Genomic DNA, 27,646 nt, shown 5'->3' with positions numbered 1-27,646 from the left:
ACATACACAGCAGCAAACATGAGGAAGCAGACACATTTTGAGACACAAAGAAACACTCTAGAGAGGTCATGTCCTTCCCTAGAGATGTTATTAAAAGACTTACAATAGCAATAAATGAAAGAAAATTAGAATGGACATGTAATCATTGAAACACATCATAATCTAGATCAATGTAAAGCCTCAAAATGTCAGACGAATGGTTAAAGAATAAAGCTACTCTGCATTATTGCATATGAGGCTGCTTATTGTGACACTTTATGACTAAAATATTATGATATAACATTTAAAACACTACATTTACCAACACACCAATGTAAAACTCAACCAAACAGTTAAATAATTTCCTTATAGCCATGCATGAGCTAAAAGCCTTCCTTGCATTGATCTAGCAATCCATTTCAATTTGGTTAATGATCATCACTCTGCATTTGCTAAATGCTGTGGACTCAGTCATACGACTTCAGTGCCCTTACACAGCGAGTCACTCCACATACTATAAATGTGCAGAGTGACACGCAGGCTCTGAGGCCTCTGACTGTGCAGATGCTTTTGTCATTGCCGAATGTACTCAGTTATTTTTGCAAGCAGTAGTTCTAAGGATGAAAGGACACAGGAAGAGGGTGAGGGGTTGTTGGAGGAGGGAGGGGGGTTCTCATGTGATTCATCTGTCTGTCTTTGTTTGTTTTCTGCAGCTACATATGACCTCTGTCCTGTTCTGTCTGTCATTTCTTTACTTAGACTCTGATTTATTTCATTTTTTTATGAAAAGAGGTCACAAATTTCTTGAAAAGTAGAATAAACACAGTAATGAAATCCTTTTAGTAAGTCTGCAATTACCAGTATCCTCCCTTGCCAAGAGAAGATGAAAAGTTTTGTGCAGCTCAGATGTTTGTTGAATCAAAATGTATCCATAAAATGTAGGGTGTGTCCCCAGTTGCATACTTCGGTTAATATACTGTAATACAGTACACTTGAATGCAGTACAGAGCCCTTAATAGCAGAGGGTTAGTATTATCCCAAATCACGCGCTGCCATCTTGCACTTACAGGAAGTGACAACGGTTAAACAGCCTCTTCTACTTCTTAACATTGAGTTGTAAACACACTTGAGGTGGTAATGATGGAAATTTGACTGCTATTTTCACTCACTGTTGAATTTGTGTAGCTTGTAATTTATGTTAACATTTTTCACTGAAAGAAAATTAACTTATTTTACCTTAAATGCCTTTTTCTTGATTGAAGTGTGCTGCTGTTGCTAATAACATGCTAACTAGCTAGCGGATTCTAACTTTAGCTGGCACGCTAGCATGCTAACAGTTTAATCCACTACATCACCAATATGGTGTGATGTAGGGTGCAAAGTGTCCATCATTCTACACTCTATTCTTGGACAAAGATGCACATCTTAATGACTGTCGAAAAACTAAACTAGCTACATAACCTAGCTTAGAACAAAGACTGGAAATTGGGATGATAGCTAGTGTTCACTTGTTGTAAATTAGAAACTTTGCTTAGAAGCATCTTTTCTTGTCAAGAAAAGATTTAAAAAATAATTATATCTCAGTTTATGTTGAGTAAAAATTGAGCTAGGTATAAAACATAGCTTAGAAAACATTAGAAAACAGCTTACCAGTGTCTTCTCTTATTAAGAGAACATAAAAGTGTTGCATCTCAAATGTCTGTAGATACAAAATAAAGCCAGCTAGAAAACCTAACTTAGAACAGAGACTGAAAACAGGCCAAACAGCTAGCATTTATCATTATCAGCTAACTATCAAACCTACTTTGGATCAAAGACTGTAATCAGGGTAAACAGTTTGCATCAGTTGCAACTAATAGCATAATTTTTTGTGTTGTTGAGATAGGATGGATAGTTACATCACAATGACTGTCAAAAAACTAAGCTAGCTACAAAACCTAGCTTAGAACTAGAAAAGCACTCGGAGAGCGCAGACCTCTGCTATTAGCCCTATCTCCCAATAGTGAAGAATCCTTTAAAAACATTCCTGAATCCAGACAATGATCCAGATCAGTCCCAAAATGTAATTCGCCGATTACTCCCTCTCCGGTGGGGTGGAAACATGGTGAGGTGAGGCAAAGTATTGGCTCCGCTACGTGTGGACTGTCATGGCGGAAGCATCGCCTGCTGGTGCCAACAGTCGCGCTGACAGTCTCACCCATGATCTCACCGGACGACTGAAAGTCATGGCAGAGGGTGAATATTCCTCTATTCCTCCCAGCATCGTGAGTATTCTCATTACAATTTGCAGTTTTTCTCTCTATTACGCTCTGACTCATCTCCTTAACGGGGCATGCATCTTTCAAAGTCTATAAACTCCAAAACTTTGAATAGAAACACACACAAAATGCTGCTGGGTTTGAGGTTACTCATGTCCGCCATCTCCTGGTGTAAAGTGGTAACAGCGACTTGGCTTGCACACAGTTTTCCAGACAACCACAAGTTCTACATTTTTGCATATTTACCTGTAGAAAAAACAAACATTTTTTCTCAGTAACAAATTAAAGAAGCTGGTATTCAAATTTTAAAGTTGTAGGGACAGCCACAGTCTTCGCCACTCAGCTTGCACACAATTCTTTTCCTACCAAGAGCTTCTGTGGTTCGACATTTTGATTTGTATGCACACTTAACAAAAACGTGCCGATTTCCCGGGGTGGAAAGTAACTAATAACATTAACTCAAATTACTGTAATTGAGTAGTTTTTTGGGTACTTATACTTTTTCAAAGTACAAGTTTTGAAAGCAGTACTTTAGTAAGTTTTAACCAGATTAACTGCATTTACTTGGAATGTTGATATCTCAGGGTTAAAACATTTCTGAGTTAACTCCCAAAGTGTAATTTTAACTCCAGTCTGAGTGAGATGGTCTTCAGTGTTGGAGTTATTTGGTGTTGTTGATCCACCAGTGTTAGTTCAACTCTATAAAGAGACAATTACCCAATGCAATTTCATGGGGGAATGTGTGGGCCAGGTTCCCCTGCTGTACAATGATCCCTGCTGGGGTTCTTTTGCTCATGTTTCTGGTGGATTGTTGCTCATTTTTGAATTGAGACGCATTTGCACCATGGTGAAGTTATCCACCGAGTTAGAGCTGGACACATGGGGCATATTCTTTATTAGTATGCATTGCCTTGCTATGAGGTTGACTCTCTGCTTTGTTCTTGTTAGAAGAGACCCACCTTGCCACAGCTAATGGAGTCCTAATTTAAGCATCTTGACCCAATAATGGCAAATATATCTTTTAAAGCCTCTTTATTTTTACTGCTAGAAAACCTTGACTTTAATTTTATTTTACCCTAGCAATCCATTCAGTGTTTTTCAGTGTTACTTTTCAATTTTAGCTTAATAACACAAAATCAGATGTCACTAATCTTTAAGAAAAATGTCATACATCTTTTCCTTTAGGTTTACCCTCTTTAATGCTGAGTTATTACTAACTTGTCGGTTTGATCACATTCAGTATTCTACATGGTGTTAGCAGAGGGAACCTCGGTGGAACACTACTTAGCATTATAGCTGTTAATGTTGGTGCTCCCTCTCTCTCTCTATCATCAATCTTCGAGCATGGGCTCCCACATTGATGCCACTCTGGCTGGCTGGCACTGTCAGCGTTGCCATGGTAATGATACCCAAGTCGTGTGTACGTGTGTAGAGGAGGCCACACATCCTCAGACACGCCCTGGTGTTTTATCTTGTTGTGTGGAGGGAGGACTTGTAACTTGATTAGGGGACTTTGTCTAGACAATGCTGGCGTCCTTGTGGCTTTTATTGATGCTGAAGGAGATTTGTGCCATCCATCTTTTTTTTGATCGCAGTGAACTCTCTCTTACTCCATCCCTGTTTTATTTTATGTTTTCCATTTGTTTTTTAGTCCTTCTGCTTCCTTCTTATTTGTCATAAATGCACATTGTTTTATTTCCTTAACTTCTCCTCAATCTTCCCATTATCCCTCGTTCCACTTTATCAAGCATATTAATAGTGGAGACAAGTGTGCCACAGTCTTTCTCCCCCGCATTAGTCCTGCTGATCAGAATCTATTCTCCCTGCTGATCCGGTGTGGGTGGTCAGACTGGGATTCATTATCGTGTTTATGTGAGTGCACGCTCACTGGAGATGAATCAGAGTTAGTCTGAAAGTGTGTCTGAAAGAAAAAGAGAGAGAGGCTCAGAAACACTTTGGGTGTGAGAGTCGGCATGTGCGTCTCATTTCGTGCACCTACCATCCTGTGTTTGGTTCTCATGGCTGCGTATTCGTGTCTTCTTGCTCATTAGGCAGATTGGCGTGGATGCGATGAGAGGAGAGCGTTGCGGCCTTGGCAGGAGAGCCGAGGCTCATCTGATGCCTGTTTGCATCAACCCTGTGTGGCACCTGTCAGCCCGAGACACACAAACACTGTGACGTGCTGAGATACTTTGACACCATGTATGCGAGCGTGTTTGTGTCGAAGTCATGGTCCCTGTGGCAAAGCTCACAGCGTATAAATTGATTTTTTTTTCTCTACTTTGCACTCTTGTGCCACTTGATACACGTCCTGTTTTGTTTTGGGAGCTGGCTGCAATACTCTGAAATATCTTCATCTCCATCTCTCTCTCCCCTTCCCTCCTTATCTGTGCCCTCTGTTCTTGTGACAAGCTGGAATCTTCCCAGGATGTTCTAATCAGCTGATTGGGATTCACATTCAGAGCTCCTCCATAAACACAAAAGATCTAAAGAAGATCATGTTTCAACCATCCGTAAGTTCTAGCAAAATTACCAATACCACTCATTACGCAATTTCAAATACAAGGGAGTGATGCTGTCCCCAGTTGTGATCAGCTAACGGCCAGCTGATCCCAATTATCGCCTCCCAGCTCCCACAGCCAATCACAGCTCTTTCTCTCAAAACAGCGATGTATTTAAATATGACGTACTTCTCCGTATCCCTGCTGACATTAATGTTGATATACCTTGCTGCTGCTGCTGCTGCAAAGCTTCACCTCCTCCACCCCAACCTCCTCCTTTATAGCATAAAGCTTATTCCACCCTCATATTGAGATTCATGCTACCTTGTTTTAATTGCTTTTGACCAAATGAACAATGAAATAAAAAAATAAAGAACTGCAGTGAAAGCTCTTTTTGGACAGAAAAGGTGTTTTTGCTCTTTTGCCAAGCTACTTCTGCATGAGTACGATGAAGGGGAGGTGTTTTTGTATAAGTCGGCCACTAGGGGAGCGATTAGCTCAGATGTAGCCACAGCGGCAGTTTTATCAGAATCTGACCACATGAGCCACACAAAAAGCTTTCAAGATGGAAAAGATGTTTTTTGCTCTTTTCCCAACATGCTCCGGCACGGGTTTGCGAATTGCGATTGTTACAGGAGGTTGAGATCTGTTGTATGCCAGTGTTTACAACAGCTACTACCACTGAAGCTAATAGCAGTAGAAAACCATTCATTTATCAGAATTGTTCAACATTTCTTTGTTAAACAAGAGCAGAGAACCACACTGTAAGCTTTTCTTGGCGAAGAAAACATTTTTCAGAGTTTGCCTGGCGAAATTACTTTACTAGAGGAGCTGCCCATGCATAGAACCTAATTTGTTCTTGTCGCTCTGACTGGCCCGTTATAGATATAATAGACAGAATGTTCCTCCAATCACCTTCCGAGAGTTTTTTGAAACGTCCTGCCCTTCACAAACTCTTCATACGGGAGGTTTCCCAGAGAGTAAAATATATGCATGCAAGAGATATATGATAAGGTCTATCTGGCGTGTCAGGTCAGTGCAAACAGGCAACAACTTATTATTTCCACACATAAAATATAAAATATGGAAATGAAAACTTCACCCAAAAGTAAAGCCAATACATTTTTATCTCTCCCTTCTGACTGGCTGCAGTATAGTTCATAACCTGGGACAGGTTATGTTTGTACGAATGAACAAGGCACAGAAAATTGTAACTTTCCACACATATGCCCCGCCTCCTCTTAATTAACAGATGGGGCATAGGTGAAACTTTATAATCAAAATACATGCCCAGTAATAATTTCTCAACTGTGGTTCCTGTCATTAAAGTTAGCTCTCTCATTATGCTCATTTATGCATGAGTATTTATTTTTCTGACAGCATAGTTTTATTTATTTGATGCTGTTAAAAGGGAGTGCAAAGATTGAGAGCACTATTGGCAAATGCAGCCCTTACTGTGCTGTCGGGATTTTTTTCCTTTTATTGTGTTATTGGGGAAAGATATGTCTGTTTTTGTTCAGAAAACTCGACTCTACCAGGAGATTTGTACTGCATAGATTCTGGCTTTATTAAGCAATTTTTGTCAGTCCTCCTTAGCTTCTCTTCCGTACAACAGGCGAAGTTGGAGACCTGACATCCATTTACATGTACAGTGGTTCCAAAACTAAATGAAACAGGGCTGTGACTTTTTTAATGCCTCTTGCCCAATCAGATGACTTGGTTGGAAGTATTGTAGCCAGTGAAATCCTATAAACTGTATACCATCAGTAAAGCTTAAAAAGACTCAGCAGTCATTAAAGTCAGGGAGTGTGTTTGTGCTGTGTGAGTAATTGCACTTAATCTTAAGGCAGTGAAAATTACCATAAGGGTTTTTCTCACCTTCATGACCTCGACACCTTACTCATGCTGCAGAAATGTGTTTGTTATATGTATGTGTGTTGGCTGGTGTCCATATCTCTCATTTAGTCCCACTGGTTACAGCTGGTATGAGTGTTCTTTATGCCTTCACATCCTCATTTAGCCATTGGTATTTTTCACACGACTCATTTTATGTTTACTCATTATTTACTCCTGTGGCATTAGAAATAATCACGTGTCTGATAGTCTTTACGAAACATGATCTACTGCCACACAGACTCAGTATGTATGTAGCCGGGATGTAATTGGATGTATTCCTGGAAAATAATTTTTTTTTAATCCATCTCCTGACATATACTTTTCAAAAACCTTTTCTCTTAGTTGCTTGGAGTGTTCTTTTGTCTTCATGGTGTAATGGTAGCCAGGAAAACTGATTAACCAGTGACTGGACTGTCCAGACGCATGTGTCTTTATGCTACAATCAGTTAAGACAAATTCACTGCACTCATGTGATCCCCATTTCACTCATTATGAGACTTCCAGCACCAATTGGCTGGTGGTCAGGTCCATCACTATAAAGGAGGGGAATATTTATGCAGTCACTTATTTTATCTTACATATTTTTATTTAATTGCTGTTCACTTGTAGAAATAGGTTTTCATTTTGACATTAAAGAGGGTTTTTTTTTTTTTTTTTTGTCAAAAAAGCCGAATTATATTGACCATGATTTATTTATAAAATCAATAAAGGGCAAATCATCCAAGGGGGTGAATACTTCTTATAGGCACTGTATGCTGACAGTTAATGTGAAGTAATTTACTCAGAGAATTATGATTTACAGATGTGGTAAAAAGTAGCGTCAGTGCTGTGTGAAGGCTTACGCCATTATCAGTAGTGAAGTATCATGGAGCGGCGGGCCCCTTCTGATACGATGATTGCAGGTTCTCGCCACTCAAGCCTCCCCCATGTAATTACTTTCAAATGCACAGGCGGTTTCCGCCACCAGCGAGCTGTTGACAGGGAACACCACAGGGCATCACTCAGCATGGCTCCGCGTAGCTGCCCCCTTCTTTCCTCCCCCTCCTCCCATGCCCGTCACCCTCGTCAGTCACTGCCAGAATTCAGTTTGATTTGTTTTTGGGAGCATCTACATGCCTCACAGGGAATATTTAGTAGGCTGTCTTCTTTTACATATTCAGTTCCCATGTCTTCTCGCCCCATGAATCATTCATTTTTTTTCTTTATCGCGCATGTCTTCACTTGTTAACCATGTGATATTTGGATAGTGTGATTTATGAGGCTGGCATGATCGGACATCTCCGCTGAATTTATAATCAGCTTGTGTTTGACTCTTCAAAATGTGCCCGTTTTTACACTAATAATCAAAATAGGGTAAGTGAAACAGCGTTTTGCACAGACCATTAGGATTACATCTGTGTTATGTTAACGTGAAGACTTCATTGCATTATTCATTCCACATTTGAACTATGAAGGAATAATTTGAGGACCTTCATTGGACATGAGTGTGAACACATTATCCTGTTAGCTTAAAATTTTGCTACCTGATGTTTATGAGTAACATGTGCCTTCTTTTCCCACCTTTAATCCATCTTTGTTGCCTTTGCTGTCAACTGCTCTTTGTCCCTTTCGACAACAAGAATGCTAACTTGATAAAGCTAGCTCAACTGGCATTAGCAAGCTTGAACAGTTTCTTTCAACTGTTTTTCTTTTTCTTTTTTTTTCAGTTAGTACAGGTTGCTTCTAGTAACAGAGGTAGAACTGGAAGGTAGAAGAGATGTAGTCATAACTTAAAGCAGGTAATCCTTCAAGAAAATTAACTTTAAGTGCTAACATGTTAGCATGTTCACTTGTGAGCTACAAGGTTCGCAGTTAGCCCTACGTATAGGACCCTGCTGTAAGGTCCTTTTAGCTTTACGCTTGCTAACTGGCTTGTAGTAGGCTAAACTCATGCTAGCAAGTTTGCTAGCTTAGATAGATTATCACACATTTTTATGTATTTCTTTTGCTGGAGCTATTGACCACTTTTTGTAACAGAAGTAGAGCCACAAAATGATAATAATTAATATTAATACCTTTATTTGTATAGCGCTTTTAAAAACAAGGGTTTAGAAAGTGCTGTGTTGACAAAATATCAAAGGAAAATAAATTGCAAATCTTAAAATAGATAACATGTTACTATACATGTTTGCCTTTAACTTCTAGGCTATAGTGTTCACTAGCTAGCCCTCTATTGTAGGGCCTTAATATATCATAATCCTGTTAGCTATCAGTTTACTAAGTGGCATGCAGGAGCATTAAAAACTTTTTGAAACAGAAGAAGAGCCACAGAAATGAAGAAACTGTAAACCAAAAAACAACAATGACATGTTACTGAAGTGTTTCTATGTTTGCAATTCACTCTTAAGCTTAAGTGTTCACTAGCTAGCCCTCTATATAAGGCCCTAATATCTTATGGTCTTGTTAGCTATCAGCTTGTGAGCTGGCCTGTAGTAGGCTAAACTCATGCTAGCAAGTTTGCTAGCATTGCTAGCTTGGCTGGTTTATAACAATTTTGATCTATTTTTGTCTGTGTAGCCATTGACCACTTTTTGTAACAGAAGTAGAGCAGCACTATATTAAAATAATAGTAATAAATACTTTATTTGTATAGCATAAAAAAGGTGCTAAATAACAAAGTGCTGTGTTTACAAAATATCAAAGGTGAATAAATTGCAAATCTTAAAAGATAGATAACATGTTGCTATACATGTTTGCCATTAACTTCTAAGCTAAAGTGTTTACTGGCTAGCCCTCTATATAGAGCCTCAATATCTCATAATTCTGTCAGCGTTCAGCTTGCTAACAGGCTAAAGTCCTGTTAGCAAGTTTGTAGCTTGGATAATTTATTATACACCTTTTATCTGTTTTAATGTAATTGTTGTTGTTGTTGTTTTTTTTTTTTTTGTGGTTGCCATTGACCAATTTTTTTAACAGAGATAGAGCAATAAAATATCAAAGAGAATAAACTGTAAACCTCAAAAATTGAATAATGTTACTAAACTGATTCCATGTTTGCCACAAACTTCTAAGCTTTAGTGTTCATTAGCTAGATGTCTTTGCAGGGCCTTATTATCTCAAGCAGTCAGCTTAATAACTTAGCTTACTAACTTTAGCCTCCTTGTAGGAGGCTAAACTAATGCTAGGATGTTTGCTAGCCTGGTTAGTTTATCACAGTTTTTTATCTGTTTTTGTTGCTTTAGCCATTGAACTCTTGTTGTGAAGGAGGGCAACAAGATATACAAGGAAAATACTATGTAAACCTAAAAAATTAAATAACATGTTCCTAAAGCGTTAAGATGTTTGCCTCTAACTTATGAGCTATAGTCTTCACTAGTTAGCCGTCTGTGTAGGGCCCTCATATCTCTGTTTGCTGTCAGCTTGCTAACTGGTTTGTTAAAAGCTCAACTGATGTTAGCAGGTTTGCTAGCTTAGAGAGTTGCTCTCCAACTCTAGTTAGTCCTTACTACTGTGAGAGTTAACACTTGTTTATTTCCTAAGTTGCTATGTTGCAGTGTATGGCAGGCTTTGCCCAACAAAATGGCTGCTTGAGGCACTCACAGATGGGGGGTAAAAAACACACTAGTAAATAGGAAGCAGCAAACTTTTTAGATCCAAAAAGGGCGGTATGCATCAAATTTCATGGTAAAACAACATATTGCTTGACACTTCAAAGACTTGCATACGTGTCCTTTGTTCTCTTCTTTTCAACTTAATTTCAACCTTTTCTGTCTCTGTTTACTCATTACAGTATCAAACAATTCTCATCAAAGTGAAACTGTCTCTTCAAGAACTCAAGGACATTGCTTTGTTGTTTATCATTAATTCTTTCAGCTGTTGACGGAAACCCTTTAACTGAAATTCAGATTGTGATTTCATGCACTGCTGTATTCATATTGTGTTTATCAGTACATAGTCACAAAAACCTGCCTCTATAAAGTCTCCACAGGCCAAGACACTGCTCCTGACAAATAGAGATGACCAGAGCTTAGGCTGCTCTGGTGTTACCTCTCATTTCTTCCTCTCATCATCATGACCTCGAGCAAGCTACAGACATCACCACAGAGATGGATCTGTTTACGCTGAAACCGTGATTCGTTCCAGTATTTGGTGGAGATTAGAGGACACTTCCTTGGATTTAGCTGCTAAGGGCTCATCAGTGGTGCCTGAACTGCCCATTTGGGGCTGTTTGATGTATGTTTGTGTCCAGAATTCCTGTGGGAGACTGTAATGGCTTTATCAATTTCAAACAAAGAAGCACACACACAGACACAAGAAGGAAGGACACACAGTCATTTACTCTGTCCATCCTCCTCATCGTGCTTCAAACACACAAATCACGCTTGCATTGACTTCCTGTTGTGGCAGCTGGTGGGCAGAAGACATCCTAAATGACCCCTTTCCTTGTTAGTTTACGGCGCAGTTATAGCAGCATGGGGTTCGAGGAAAGAGGGTAAACCCATGCTTCCTGTATGAGGCCTCGTTACCCTGAGACTTCTTGTTACTGATGTCACGGGAACCGGCAGGACAAATCCATTAAGGGCCATCCTCAGGGAGGAGAGAGATCAGGCCTGAGCAAATTGTCACCACTTATCATTGGGACACGCTTTCCCCTACAATACCAGAGGGAGACATTTAAGAGCAAGCCTAAACTCTCTTTTTTATCCAATGCACAAAAACAGAGACGTGGTAGCGAGGTGGAGGGGGAGTATGACAGCAATAAGACAGCGATGAGCAGAAAAATGAGAAGGAAGTGGGAGGTAGAGAGGAAACTATATTTTTAAGCCTTGATCCAGGCGTTCTCCGAAAAGAGATTCTTTTTTAACGTAGCTGTAGTTTGGTCCTTATGTGATTATTTGTGACCAGTACGAGAAAGGTTTTCATGGCAGAAATTTGACAGATTTTTTTCAAGACGTATAAAATCTTAAACTTGACCATAAAGCTGCAACAACTGGTGGCAGCATCTGCCTGTCAAGCTATCTGTCAATCAAATTAGATGCACCAATCAGTGCGCAGTGAGGTTTTTACTAAAGATAATCAAAACAATTGTGGTACAAAAAAATTCAACCCTGTACAGTGAGAGGATTTAAAGACATGAGCTAATGAAACACGTTACATTTTTTTAACCAGGCTGTAAACTAGTTTATTTCTAGTGTTAAAAACAGCTTTTTAACATGTGTTGTGTACGGGACTTCCAGTGTCTCTGCAGCCAGCCCCAAGTGGACACTGTCGGTATTGCAGTTTTTTGCACTTCTGCTTTGGCTTCATCTGTCAGGACCAGTAGTTGATGCTTGGGTACAACACAATATGATACGATTCTTTACGATATGATATGACACGATACGGTACGATACAATTTAACATACTGTAGTAATAAAGTATGATTGTACAAATTCCCATGACACAGCAAGACTTGCCTCAGGGTGATCTGTTGTGTCTTGTGGGGCTGTGAATTGGCAAGAATCTGGTGATGCTATATATATATATATTTACAAACAGTATATACAGTGCTTAACAAATTTATTAGACCACACTAACCCTAACCAAAGTAAGGTTTATGCCACAGCTGCCCTGAATTAACAGCATTGGTAATTACCAAAAACATTTTTTATGTTTCTGCAATGGTAAATACACCAATATGTAGAAGCTCTTTAACCCAAATGGTATTTTTAATGCTAAAATATAATTATTATTGTTATCCATAAATTTTCAAATGTACTGATTTACAAAAAAACTGAAAAAATAGTAAAGCACATCAAATTTTCTTGATTCATATGTCAAATTATAGTTATTTACTTGCATTCCTGAACAGAAGAAATAGTTTTAGTGGTTGAATGTTATGCTTGATTCATTTCTGACTTCTCAGAGAAGCCCTGGGGTACTGGATTTTTCTGGTCCTTGAGGCAGTTGTGGGCAGGCCAGGGGCACATGTTTTTGTTAGAAAAGCCGGGAAAAATGATTTTTGCATAATATGTCCCCTTTAAAGACTGATGGACTGTGTCGTGGGAAGGGGATGGCGTGACAGCCAAGTTTTTTTTAAATTCTATTACAGAAGGCGTCATTCTTAACAACACTCAGACAGCGCAGGTCCTTACAAATAAAACTAAGTGTTGACTGTGATTATGGTCGTACGAGTAGAGACCAGAGGAAGCTTCAACAGGCTTGTTTGTTAACGTTAGCCGTTAGCTGTAACGCTATCAATATGATGTCTAACTCACAGATTCATCGTGTTATCTGAGTGTTTCACTCTGGCGTGGCAAATCTTGCTTACAACTTGACTCTTGTCTTATTTTGCACCATCTTTAATGTTTAGGAAGCCAAAATAAGTGCGCATATCCAGGTAGGGACGAGCAACTGGCTCACTCAGACCAGTAGCCTCCGTGATCTCGTTGTCTAAAGAGAGGAGAAGAGGGAAGAGTCAAATGCCTGCTGCCAGCAAGCGATATCAATACTGCATTTTGAAATATTGATACAGTATTGCATCATAAAATATCACACTTTTAGTGTATTGATATTTTCTTACACCCCTAGTGTCTTGCCACACCATTTGAAAACCGCAGCTCTGTAAAACACTTTGTCTCCTCAGGGAATTTATTTTTCCATTGGAGACATTTAGGTACCTTCCAGTGTTTCATAGGATGTGATGGATTCTCAATCTTTCTACTTTTTGGTGCCATATTATTTTTCACCCCCACCCATTAAATAGCCATGTCCAGCACAGGTTAACTCATGCTAAAATTAGGTAGGTGACTTACTTAGCATTATATCTCCTTGAACATCCTTGGTATGTCAGCATGCTAACATTAGCACCTGCTTAAAAGCACTGCTGGAACCAGTTAGTTCTTATTTCCTGTTAGCTTGAAGAGTTCCCCGGATCATGGATGGTAATGAGTTTGGATCTTTCCGATGAGTTGATATCAGGGTGACTCAAATGGAAGCTAATGCCTGGCTAAACACTAATGAGGTCTCTGTTTTTTACCAAAGCAGATGCATCACTCAAGAGCGCAGAGGGGCTAAATTGAATTTCTCCTCTTTTCCTTTGCCATGCCTCTCTTTCTGGCATCTTTTCCTGCTGAGCTGTCAGTCTAATTCTCTAACTGAGTTAAAAGTGCAGATGCTTCACACACTAACTCGTCCTAATTCACTTTAAACGCACAGCTTCTTGTCGCCTTCGATGTATAATTCAGCCGCCTCCTGCACCTCCTGTCCCTCGTCTTGCCCTTATATCTCCCTTTATTCTGTCCTTTGTTGCTTTTTAATCCATTTGCTCTCACAAAAGACACACATGCAAGTATGAGTCATGCACAGCATCACTTTGACATGCAGCCCACTCTCCCTGGCAGAGCTTTGCTTTTTTTTTTTCAATCAAACTAGATTGTTGAAGCATTAAGCCAGTGAGAGCTCCTGCAGACAAACAGGTAAACAGAACGTTTACTGTATGTCTGTCCCCCGCGAGTACCAGGAAGAGGATTTTGTCTTGTTCCCGAAATATCAAATTGAATCATTTTGTTTTTGCCTCCCCTCTCTGCCCTCTATCTCCCCTCTTTTGCTCACTCACTGTGGATTTTGGTGTGTTTTGTGTGTGTGTTTTCAGAGCGAGAAAGTTGAAAAAAATGGAAATATCGCATGATAGCAGATTGACGTCAGATTGGATATCTGTGAGGAGGCTTCTTCTCAGCCATCAATGTCAGTCGCCTAATACTGGCAAATGTGCGTGTGGTTGTGTGCGTGTTTGTGTAAGACTTTCAAGTGTAGTCTCTCCTCCCTCTCCTTCCTCTGAAAGCCTTGACATTTTGTCATTTTGAGCTTGTGTGCTTTTTATGATTTTCTACTTCTACACAAATATGACTCATTCAATCTTTCTCTGCCTGTGTGTTCCAGCCAACATTATTCTGAATGAGCTCAATTGGACGGAGGCCTTGGAAGATGTTTTCCGCAAAAACAAAGAGGAGGACCCCTCGCTCCTCTGGCAGGTGTTTGGCTCTGCCACCGGACTGGCTCGCTACTATCCAGGTGGGTTGCCCCGAAGAGCATGGGCCTCCATTCAGTATGCAACCCCATTTCCAAAACAGTCGGGATGCTTTGTAAAATATAAATAAAAACAACATATCAGATGTTGAAACTGAGACATATTAAAATCACATTAAAATACCAGCTCATTTTGAATTTGATGGCATAAACACATCTTTAAAAAGTTGGGGCAGGGCAAGAAAAGGCTGGAAATGTAAGTGGTGATGATGGAAAACAGCTGGAGGAGCATTTTGCAACTAATTGGGTTTACAAACATAGATCAGTAACGTGACTGGGTATAAAAAGAGGATTTAGAGAGTTAACAGTAAGGATGGGCAGAGCTTCATCAATGAAACAATTTCAAAAAAACAATTCTTAAGGTAAAATTGCAAAGCTTTATTATGCAAAGAAGGTGTCTTATGTTAACATGATCCAGAAATGCAGCTGTCTTCTATGGGCCAACGCTCCTAAAAATAGACTGAGGCAAAATGGAAAACTGTTCTGTGATCAACCCAGTTTAAATTCAAATTTCTTGTTCGTTGTTGTATGGGGGTATGGGAATGCATTAGTTCGTATGGGGGGGCAGCTTAGATATCTTAAAAGACACTATCAATTTGGCCAACAATTTAGACATTGTAATGCAAAATCTCTCCTAAAGATCTCGACTTTTTATGTTTTTTAGGTTAAAACCCGTTGTTTTCAGTGATGATGAGATTATTTCTTGATCTGATGAGAAAATGACTTAAAATAAATTTGTTACCACAGGATAAATCTGTGCTTTTCTACAGAAATTTGGACATGAATAGGTTGAAAAAGAAAAAAGGAAAAAGAACCCAAATTTAGTTGTTATCAAGAAAAAATAAAAATAAAACACACAAAAGCATGGCCTCTTAGACCTTCTGTAGAAAGGCTCTCTATTTCAATTTTTTTTTTTTAGGAATAGATCATCATCTGCCATTCAGGGACTACAGCAGACTCAATGGATGTCTAGCTAATTGATCAAACTAAGCCTTTTGCTTTATAGTTAGCATCAATTTAGCAATATCAAGTACTTAGATTTTGTTTTTGCTAATTAGTAAATTGGCTGAAGTTAAATCATTGCTGATTCCCTTGTTGCACTCAGTTACCCATGAATCTTAGCACACTTAGCACACAGTCTTTCCGCAGGATCTTAATTTGACACCTTTTTTAAAGTGTAATAGTTTTTCATTTACGGTAAAGGCCCTGTTGGAGATTTCTGCTAACAGCCTGCTGCATGAACAGCTTTGTAAGTTTCAAATATTCACAAGGAGTTACTCATTTGTTTGTCTAAAGAAGACATGGTTAGCATGTTTGTAAAAGAAAAGAACACCTTACCTACATGCAGGACAAGACCAGCTAATTAATCTACTAAAGAGATAGTGTTATTTCATCCACAGGGGATGCCATTATCAGCACAAACTGAAAATACCCTAAAGGGGCTTAAAGATAGAATATTCATCCTGTGATAAACAACATTTAGTCTCTGCTTTTGTTTTCAAGTACTGTAAACCCAAGCTTGATTTGAATTTTTATATGCACGTGTTTGATTCTTCTGTCAGCATCTCCTTGGATCAATGCAAACAGTTCAGACGATAAGATTGACCTCTATGATGTGCGCAGGCGTCCGTGGTGAGTATGACATTTTCTTTCTTTGTCCCTATTAGTCTGTTTTTCTTAGTTTTATCAAAAGCAGACCTATTGTTGTTTGAATCAGTTTTTGTATTTGTCATAATAAACATTAATTTTAAACAGTGATTCTCAACTCATGGGGGAAAAAAAGTGGGTTACTGAGTTGTTTTTAGAAGGTCAGAAAAGTATCCCTAATAAAACTGTGGCAGAATCTATGATGTACGGAAGCCCTAAGCAGACATACATCCATGTAGTACATATTTACAGTATGTTTACAGTGATAAAAAGTGCATTTTTGGTTGTTTTTACAAGATGATGACTGATTTATCTCATTATCTGGGGATAACAATTCTGTTTTTTCCCCATGTGTTAATTTTTTAAGATCTCTTGAGAACAACCAAAATTTACCATAAAATCCAGAATTGAAGTTGCTTTAATATAGAGTGCCTACAAAGGTATTTACCCTGTTGGATCTTTGACTTTTCAGCCAGGCTGCTAAGCAGCATCCCCTCAGCATGATGCTGCCACCACTGTGCTTTACATTAGCGAACGTAGCGTCTTGGCTGATGGCCAAAAATGCGCTGTTTTGGTCTCATCAGACCCAAGAATTTTCTTCCACTTGACCATGGAGTCCCCACATAATCTTTTGGCGAACTCTAGTTGTGATTTAACAAGTTTTCTTCAACAGTGGCTTTTTCTTTGCCACTCTCCCATAAAGCTTTGACTAGTGAAGAACCCGAGCAACAGCTGTAAGCAGAGTCTCTCCCATCTCAGCTGCTAAAGCTTGGAACTCCTTCAGAGTAGTCATAGGTGTCTTGGTGGCCTCTCTCACTAGTCTCCTTCTTGCACGGTCACTCAGTTTGTGAGGACGGTCTGATCCAGGCAGACTTACACATGTGCCATACTCCTTCCATTTCCTGATGATGGATTTAGCTTTTCAGTAAGATTTTCTCTGAGTTGCTTGTGTGTTCTTTTGTCTGCATGGTGTAATGGTAGCCAGGAATACTGATTAACGAGGACAGTTCTTATTGAACAGAGACCAGTTGAGGACCACTGCTTTAAAAGACCTCATTCACATTTTCCATAAACAGACGACTCTTGTTAAGATTTATACTTGCACACAAACATACAGTTAAAAATAACTAAGTGAGAGTTTCTGATCAAAGCCGAACACTTCAGAGCACAACCACGATCAAGCTTCTGCATATCAAAGGCGATCAATACAAAAGCTTCATTATTCTGATTAAAATCTGGCCTGTCACCATGAGAGCCCTTTAGACCACCATATTAAAATTTAATTAGACTCAACAGGCCCTCCAGTTACTGAATTCTGCAACTCTACAAAGAAGGACTGATGTTTTTTATGAAGAAGAGGAGAAAGTAGAGTGAAAAGAGGTAAAATTGGTAGACTTTAATTCAGATTATTGTGAAGTGATGTTTTTTACTGAATGTGGCGATGAGACAAAAATACTCTTACAGGTTTTGGTCATGTTCCTTGGAAATCAGTTTCATGAAAAGCATCCTTCTTGCCTTGCAGTTGCCTGTCTGTCTTTCAACTCCATCCGTTCATGTGCTCAATATCCACAACTCTCTATGTGTGTCTGCTTGTGTCGTTACTCACCAGGTACATTCAGGGGGCGGCGTCACCCAAGGACATGCTGATCCTGGTGGATGCGTGAGTGACGACCTTCTGATTCATCCCTTAGCCTACAGTCTGAGTTTTATTTATTTATTTAGAGCGCCCGACGGCCGTGATGCTAACTCGCTGACTAGCTTCGGCACCCCGCTGGGAGCGACTGCGCTGTGCTCACAGCTGCCTCAGCGCTCGTGTGACACTGACAAACAAACAGTCAAAAAAGAGGCCGGAGTATCAAGAGGACTTTCTCGTTTACAGTCCAGCTGTTTCTTCCAGTGATTTATGCCCTTAAAAAGTTAGATTTAGAGGATGTTCTGGGCTGACTTTATCTAAATTAAGACTGAATTTACAGCTTCAGCTTTTGATCAGGTTATATAACTTAATATTTACTCAGTACTTAAGTATTTTTGCACATATATTTGGGTATTTGGAGTATATACTGACCCAATAACGTGACTTAAGCATAAAAGTGTACTTATCATCTTCAGTAAACCAAATCTGGTATGCTGTAAACCCTGATAAATTAATAGAACTTAAAATATTAGGGGGAAACTGATTACCTAAGACATTTTAGTGACACTCATGGAAAAAATAGTATGTGTTACTTAAGATAAGATAAGACTTTATTGATCCCCAGAGGGGAAATTTTCTCATTGCAGCAACACAACAAAGGAGAAAGGTGGTAAAAATACAGTAGAATTGGACAACGTAAATGAACAAAAGCTAAATAAGGAATTAAAAGAAAAGGGGCAGTAGCTATATATAATTAACATTCTTTGCAGGCAATAGTTATTAAAGTACTAGCAGGTTCTTAACCATTTTAAGTTACATCAACCTGATTTTACTTGGAAATTTCGGTTCAGTTAACTTACTTTTCTCACCTGTTGTCATTTTTGCTTAAATATTTGCCCATATCTTAATTTGAACACTCATGCCAGTCTAATTTTTGTGTCTTCAAGTGACAAAGACTGAAAGGTCTTCTCTAACTGAGTGAGTAACTTCACTCATGGTGAAGGATTGTCTAATGCCCAAAGGAGTTCTGGAAAAGTTCTAAGATTAAAGGATGATTGTCGAATAATTTGAGTACAGTGACAAAAACTACTTACCTTGAGTATGGGGCTGGATAGCTTGGTGGGTTACATTGCTGACTCTGGTATGGGAGATCGGTTGGTTCGATTCCTAGTCAGTGCATGGTCACTATCCATCTTGGGCCCTGGGGCAAGGTCCTTCACTCCTGGAACACCTGTCTACCTGTCAGATGTAAGTCGCTTTGGATAATAGCGTCTGCTAAAATGACATTGTATTTGTTGCTTAAAACTAAAGGTGTGCTTTATTAACTGCAGAAAAAAGCTGGTGGGGCTTAGGGATCATCAATTACAATTCTACAAGGTCCGGTTTGACAAAGTTTCCTCAAGAAAAGGTCAAGAATATCATTCGGTCTGACCTGTAACACACAATTCTGTCCAGTTCATAAAAGCAAATATTAAATGGAACATTTAATCCACAAAATAGTTCAGATTGATCAAAAAATGATCGGTTGTAATTACTCAAATTAAGAATAAGTCACAGAAACTCAAAATAATTAAGTAAATTCAACTATTTTTGTTGAGTGAGTTTACACAACTTGATCTATTCAACTCTGCTGAACTTTGGAGCTTACATAAGAGACCTTTTTTCTTTGATATTAGGCTATGCTGACAAGAAAATGTTTATCCCATTCTGCAGGAGTGGCAGCGTTTCCGGTCTAACTCTCAAACTCATACGAATATCTGTAAGCAAGATGCTGGAGACCCTCTCTGACGACGACTACGTCAACGTGGTTTATGTAAGTATTTTTCACACACTTTATTCTTTAATTTCACTGAAAGCAACTTATGCTTAAATACACTCTGTGAGCATTTAATTTCCTGCAAAATCCTGTCTTAAAAGATGTTTTGATTCTGAATTTCCTCGTGTACACAGCTCTGAATGTTAATGTGGACATATTTGTGGCTGTTAAAGAAGCGTCACTCTTTACTGTTTGAGTCATTGGTTTAAACACAGCAGTGACCTTTTGAATGACTCAATGTACCGCACATGGATGGATCTTTATTGTGGCTTCATATTTGCATGGATGCATGCTTGTGTGCTCATTTATTTGATATATATCTCTTAGAGTATATATTTAAGTTTGCATGTGTTGATGCAGGCATGTATGTAGGAGTGATGCAAGAGCTGAGTTCATGTATGTGTGCATAATAAAGTGGACATGTAGGACAGCTCCAGCAAACCCTGGAATGACACAAGATAAGTTAGATAAATGACTACTTTATGTATTTATGATCCTCACTTTGAATCAGTGCTATGGAAATGAAAAAGCTGCTCTGGCTTAATTGAAATTCTTCATGAATTTCAGGCATGAAAGGTTTTACTGACAGGGGGATCGCAGGAATATTCATCCATCATTGTTTAAATGTATACAGCATGGTTCAGTTTAGGAGAATTCATGCATTACAGCACAATAGACTGTTGGGAGTATCATAACAGAATTTTAAATGGTTCTTCCCTCTTTTTTTTGCTGATATTTGTGCAAAGACATGAAGACGTTTTGAGCCTTCAGAGGCTGGATTGCTGGGATAAAATTCTTTACTGCAGTGGTTCTCATTTGGTTTGAGCCTCAGGAGCCTCCACTAGGATCTAGCAGCAGCATTCTGTACATCCTGTAGACATGAGAGGGACGACTGACTGACTGACTCCAAAGAAGAGGGAGTTGCAGTATTCTAAACAGGATGATATAAAGGCGTGGCTAACTCAAAACCGTTGGAGGGCCAAGAGGATTACCTCTGTTCTTTTGGGTTTAAAAATTTTTGTGCCATCCGATCTTTAATGTCCTGAAAAATGTCAAGAAGCAGCTAAGCACTGTGGCAATTCAGGCTTAGATACATTTGTGTATCATCTGCAAAGTAGTGGAAAGATTTGTTGTATCTTTTAATAAGGGGGTCCAGCGGCGGCATGTAAAGGGAAGATAGAAGGGGCTCTAAAACTGAGCCCTGAGGGACGCCACAGGAGGAGATGCTGTTTTGACATGTCACATTAAAACTTGTGTTTTTAAGATAAGATAAAAAGAAGAACAAAGAACAGCAGTGAGTTGTTTTCTTTTCAAAAATGACAAATGTCGAGTACTTACATGTCTATAGTCGCCATGTTTCGCTTTATTCCTCAGTAGCTGAGTACGCCCAGCTCAATAGTGGCTCCGTCACATGTTTTGTTGCTCTGATTGGCCCGTAGAGATGTGACAGACAGAACGTTCACCCAATCACACTGAGTTTTTTCAAAGCCTCTGCCTTTTCTCAAATGTTTCCTATTGAAGCTTTCCCTGATGGATGTGTGAAACAAATCCACCTGGCGTGTCAGGTTAATGCTTCCAACTTTGTGGCAACAGTTTGGGGAAGGCGCTTTTCTATGCCAACATGACTGTGCTGGAGTGCACAAAGCAAGGACTATAGAGACATGATTTGAAAATCTCAGTGTGAAAGAACTTGGCTGGCCCACACAGAGCCCTGACTTCAACTTCATCAAGCACCTTTGGGATGAACTGGAACAGAGATTGCAAGGCAAGCCTGAGCTCATAAATGCTCTACAGAATGAGTCGGCACAAATTCCCCCAAAAAACATTCCAAAATGTTGTGGAAAGCCTTCCAAGAAGAGTGGAGGTTGTTGACAGGGGGCCCAACTCTATCTGTATTAAAGTACATTACATACATAGAGTTAAATACATAAAGTACATTACGTACATACATACAAAGTAAGCAGTGTCAATACAGTCCCTGTTGGTGTAATGGTCAGGCACCTGAATGCTTTTGTCCTTTGTTAACTCTAAAAAGTTCATTAATCTTCTGATTAACAAAACTAAATGACATTATTTCCCTTCTTAAACAGTAAATGTGACCTTAGAAGGTTCTTTTCTGTTGTATCTTAACTGGAGAAACAGCACATTTTCATGTCTCACTCTCTCCAAACACTGTCTATCTACATCATCATCTACATCAATCATCATCATGATTGGAAAAGACGCTGTTATAAAATTTCCAAAGATTTACTTTCTTAGATATCTCACTCTCATGACCTGCATTTTTCACAGACAGTAAACCACATGCTCCAGCATTCCTGCTGTTAATTTGAAATTTCCTCCTAACCCTCATTCGTCTCCTCTTTGTTCGTTCCTTGGTGGGAGGGGGCTTAAAAAGCTTTTTCAAATGAATCATTAATTACATTTTCTTTCACTTCCCTTAATAAAGGCGTGGTTTGTGTTTTTGTTTGGGGCTTTCAAATCAGCTAAGTGAAAAGGCCTTTTGAAGTTAATCAAATCAGGCATCGGCATAATGAGAATATTTATGGCGTCCATCTCAGCTAGTAGACCTTGGAAAATAAATTTGAAGTTGAAGTTTGATCTATCAGAACCTCTCAGATTTAATAGTGTAATTAAAGCAGCTGGGCTGGCTTTTTAGCACTGTTTGGATTGAGTGTTTGTGTGGTCTAAACAAGCAATATCTCTACCTGATTCTGTTTATTAATGGGATTCTATATGCTGTAGGGTCCAGGAGGGTCTTCATTATGCCAGAATTTTAATATATCAGTAAGAATCAAATAGCATTGGTACCTTATATGATAGCATGGCAACCAAAGTAGAAGCCCTAGGCACACAATTTTGGTTATTTTATTGTTTTCAGTTTCTAAAAATTGCATGTTTGACAATTTTGACAGTGTGCAGGAGTTTGCCTGAAATGTTTGATGGATTTACTCTTCTCCTACGCACCTCTCCTATTAAATAGATGTAGTTTTAATGCCTAAATCTTGAAGCAAAAAAGCAGCCCCGGACCATCACACTACCACCACCATGTTTGACTGTTTATACAATGTCTTTTTTAGGAAATGTGTGTGGTGTTTGTGTTAGTTTGATGCCTGATGTAACGAGGTACCACTTTCCAAACAGTTCTGCTTTTGTCTCGTCAGTACACAGACCCAAAAGTCTTGTGGATCATCAAATGTGAGATTAGTTTTTGTGTTCTTTTTTGGTCAGCAGTGGTTTTGGCCTTCAAACCACTTATGGATGCCATTTTCACCCAATCTCCTTGTTATTGTTGAACCATGATCACTGACTTCAGCTTAGTCCAGTGAGGCTGGAAGGTCTTTAGATGTTGGTCTGAGTTCTTTTGGGACCTCCTGGATAAGTTGTCAGTGCACTCTTGAATTAACTTAGGTAGCTGGGAAGGTTCATCACTGTTCCAAGTTTTCCCCATTTGTGGATAATGGCTCTCACTGTGTCCTTGCAGGTCTTTAGATGTTGCTCTGGGTTCTTGAATGACATCCTTGATGAGTCGTTGAAGTGCTCTTGTGGTTTTGTAACCCTTTCCAGACTGATAGATGTAATGACTTTGTTTCTCTGTTCTTAAATTTCTTTGGATGACATCATGATGTGTTGCTTTTTGAGATTGTTTAGCCCACTTCATTTTGTCAGACAGGTTCTATTACAGGGATTTCTTGAATTAACAGGTCTGGCAGTAATCAGGCCTGGGTGTGGCCAGTGAAACTGAACTCAACTGATTAGATGTTGAAGGTCATAGGTTGAAGGTAAATGTCAATAGGCTCATTTTCAGCCCTTGCCTCCTCCAAAAACTTCTCAAAGATTAAGTATGTATATCTGTTCAACTGCTCATTAACTTAAATCTCTAATCTGCTAATAACATGGCACCAACTAATGTATTTAAGTACATGGACATAGTCGGAGCAGCAGAAATGAAAACTCATCAGACCAGTCAGCGGTTTATCACTCTTTATTGTTCAATTTTAGTGAGCCAGTATGAATTATAGCCCCATTTTCCTGTTCTTAGCTAACAGGACCAGAAACCAGACTGGCCTTCAGCTGCTGTAGCCCACCTGCTTCAAGGTTCAGTATGTTGTGCTTTCAGAGATGCCCCTCTTCAAACTTCCCTTGTAATGAGTGGTTATTTGGATATTTTCTCTTATTCGCACCATTCTCTGAAAACCCTAGAGACAACTTTGTGTGAATATCCAGTAGATCAGCAGTTTGTGTAATACTCAGACCAGACGGTCTGGCACAAACAAACATGGCATGTTCAGTCACCTTTCTTTCTCATTTGGATGCTTGATTTGAACCTCAGCAGATCATTGGGACCATGTCTACATGTCTAAATGCCTTTTAGACATGATTAGACATGATTAGATGTTTACATTAATGAGCAGTAGAACAGGTGTACCTAATAAAGTGGCTAGTCAGTGTATATTTATATAGACTTTGAGCTTGAGTGGTTCTGTATGTATGCACTAAAATAATGCCACCAACAACATAAAGGACCTGACAGGGCTTTTGCACACACTTAAAGGGATATTTCACTATTTTTGAAGTGAAGTTTTATGGGTACTGGGTAATAGTGGTTATATTAGCTACAAAAAATTTCAGTCTGTGCTGCCCAGTTGCTCAGGGGTACCTTCAAGGTATGGACAGGAACAGTTGCTCCACAGAATTTTAGCTAGTTTTAGGTAAAAATAGGCCTAAAAAAATGTACGCGATATGGAAAACTTTTAAAATGGGTTTGGCGCTATTTTCCAGAGCAAAAAGTAGCTACCTGCAGGTCTTTAGATATTGTTCTGGGTCCTTTTCTTTGTCATTTTGGCAGGCCTGCCACTCCTGAGAAGGTTCACCACTGTTCCAAGTTTTCTCCATTTGTGGATAATGGCTCTCACTGTGTTTTGCTGGAGTCCCAAAGCCTTGAATGGTTTTATAACCCTTTCCAGACTGATATAAAATCCCTTTTAAGGAGAGATTGTTCAGGGGTACCGTCAAAGTATGGCCGGGCGCAGTTTCTCCATGCTAATTTAAGAGGGTAAAAAGGGGCCCAAAGTAAATGTTGGCTTAAATGCACACTTTAAAGAAAACTTTTGAAGTGGGTTTGCCGCTTTTTTCCAGTGCAACAAGTATTCTACATGCTCTTCCACCTCACCCCATTGTTATTCCCTGATCTATGTCCATGGACTTTATGGAATCCAAACACAGAAATATCCCTTTAAAGTGTGTACAATGATCCTGCCTACATACAGAATTGTGTTTGTGTGATCTTTAATTTGTGTTTCTCATGTAGCTTTCATAAAGTGTGGTATAAGTTAGATAAAGTTTAAAAATCCCTGTACTTTATGTCTGTAATTTTTTTAATCTGTTTGTGCGTAGGCGTTCGTCTGTTTGGAGGACGAATGTCTTGGCAGAGTCTGCCCTGAAACTTCCAACAACACATTGAGCTTTTGGAAACAGACTTTCTGAGCTGCAGCATCCTTCAGTGTTTTAAAATCTTAAAATAATGAGATAGAAAATACAAAATGCAAAGTTTTGAGTGTGATTTGGCATTCTGGGTGTACATGTTGTCTTTCTCACTGTCTTTTATTAGACACTCTCTTTATTTTCTAGTGTGAACACAAAAACTGGACGGGTTTAATGACTGAGCAGCTGCATGCAAGCCTAATTTCACCAAGTCCAATGCCGAGCATCAGATATAGTGGTGTGAAGCACATCAACACTAACATAGCAGAGTGATTTGCAACAGAAACAATGTCAATTTAAACCCAGCCTTCTTCCTCTCTGCTCTGACTTATGGAGGCCTACACTGAGTGGCTTGGCTAGCGCGTCAGTAAGCAATTTTTGTTCCACGAGAAGAAGAGGAGTTGGCCATTGTCTCTACTTCAGAGTTTCTTCTTCTATTGGAAATCTGGCAGCTATTTCAAATTTTGGTGCAGCAATTGCTACTTGAACGCGTCTGCGAGGCGATGCTGAACAGCTGTGTCATCACCATGGCGTATTGGGAGGTGGGTGGGCACGCTTGGGCCCTGCTCCAGAGCAGGACTGTTTCAGGTGCAGCGTAGCCCGACTCGGCCAAACTGGTGATGAAAAAGTGAATCAGCATGGCTTAGGTTTGGATCCAGGTGGCCAAAAGACCACAGTGCACCATCATTTCAGGTTGCAGGCTATTTGCTAGAGTGGTTGTATCGGTGTCACATGAATCCAGCAGGAATTAATATCTCTAGCAGCTGAAGGTATGTTTTGTCTGGTATCCCACTCATCTTTAGTCCTAGATGATTAAAAGAAGTGGGCTGTGCCTTTGTCTCTCTCAAAGCAGCAGATGTTGCTCCCTGCTCTCAGCTAGCATCGCGATACTAAAGTTCAGTTGAGTGTCCGACGGTAGACACTTTACATTCCAACCAGATTCATCCCAATAAAAGTCTCTGCTTCTTATTATCATAAAATGCTTTTATTTTGAGGAGCAACATCAGAAAAATTGAGTTTTTAAAGCAACAACTCAACTCAGCCGAATAAAAATGGTCTCTATAGATCATTTTTATTGGTATAAACATTAGCTGATTTGACCTCTAGATAGGTGTGTTTTAACTGTTATCCAAGAATGAGTTAGTTGGCGTTAGCCTTTCTAACATGGCGGATGCCATCATTTGGCCTCAGATAACCTCTTCAGAAACCAATGAGTGGCATGACTGAACCTACGTCCATGTTTATACAGTCTATGATCTCAGCCAATGTTAATAAAGAAAAGCATGTGATATAAGTGGTGACTTTCTTTAGGATTTCATTTGTAAGCTCTGAAAAAGCAGTGTACACCTTGTGCATGTGCAGATAAATGCAAATGTAAGTGTGTGTTTTGAACATGTTTGCAGTCGAAGTCTAAACAGATGTTGAGCATTAATGAGCCACGTCCATCCCTCCATGGATGCAGCATGTCTGTGTGCATGATGTGAAAGAATTCCATCTGTTCCTCCACATTAACGATTCACCAATATTAATCTAATGACTTTTAACATGCAGGCCTGTGTTAATGCGATTGAACTGGTTACAGTGGTGTTTGTTTCTTCAGCATGATCATTCCATAATCAAGCTTTGTTTCTTTTTTTTATGCCTTCCTTTCTCTCCTGCTCAATCCTTCCTTCTCCTCCTTTTTAGCTCCATTCGGTCTGTGCTGATTTAATTAAGACTGATTTTATTTCCCGCATGACAAATTCAAGCAATTTCCAAGAACTTAAAGTGTTTGCTTTTTTTAAGTCCGACCTGTTAAAGTTAGGGATGCTGCATGCTTCCGTAAAAAAGGGAAAAGCACATATTTAACAGAAAAATATGTGAAAGTGCCTTCCCTCCACTTCCCGTCATCCCTCCTTCCCTCTTCCCCCCTCCAGTTCAATGACAAAGCCATGCACGCGACGTGTTTCGAGAACCTGGTGCAGGCAAACACACGCAACAAGAGGAAACTCAAAGACGCCGTGCAGACCATCACTGCCAAGGGCACCACCAACTACAAAAGCGGCTTCGAGCTGGCGTTTAAACAGCTCGCAGAGGTAGACCATGGTCTGAGACATATTGATGTCTTATCATGAGAGTTTTTTGTTGGGTTTTTTTTCATTATTTTCTCCAACATGTTTGCTGAAACATGCAGACAAGTCCAGAAGTAGCCTGATTACTTCTTGGCCTATTTAAATAGTTATGAAAATAATAGCATGCTGTAGGACATTCTGCAGTAAGGATGGAACAACTGTGAGTAATTGGTGCCCTCTTGTGGTGATATAAGTAATTACAGCTTGACATAACTGCTTCTTTCTGTTGTCAACACAAATATCAGGTGTAAATTGACATTTTTGGCAGCTAATGT

At 39.4% G+C, this 27,646-nt stretch overlaps 1 protein-coding gene across 2 annotated transcripts in view; it reads left to right on the top strand.

Moving 5' to 3' along the window:
- Positions 1-27,646, top strand: part of LOC121505378 (voltage-dependent calcium channel subunit alpha-2/delta-1-like) — a 167,712-nt gene that overhangs the window by 86,711 nt on the left and 53,355 nt on the right. For both annotated transcript variants that reach the window (XM_041780651.1, XM_041780650.1), the window contains exons 7-11: positions 14,534-14,665; positions 16,243-16,312; positions 17,937-17,987; positions 19,674-19,773; positions 27,177-27,335. In XM_041780651.1, coding sequence (XP_041636585.1) covers positions 14,534-14,665; positions 16,243-16,312; positions 17,937-17,987; positions 19,674-19,773; positions 27,177-27,335 — 512 coding nt within the window. The remainder of the gene's footprint in view (positions 1-14,533; positions 14,666-16,242; positions 16,313-17,936; positions 17,988-19,673; positions 19,774-27,176; positions 27,336-27,646) is intronic.

Source organism: Cheilinus undulatus, linkage group 23, assembly GCF_018320785.1.
Source record: "Cheilinus undulatus linkage group 23, ASM1832078v1, whole genome shotgun sequence".
NCBI lineage: Eukaryota > Metazoa > Chordata > Actinopteri > Labriformes > Labridae > Cheilinus > Cheilinus undulatus.
The sequence above is the reverse complement of the archived record's forward strand: the minus strand, read 5'-3'. Positions and strand labels throughout refer to the sequence as shown.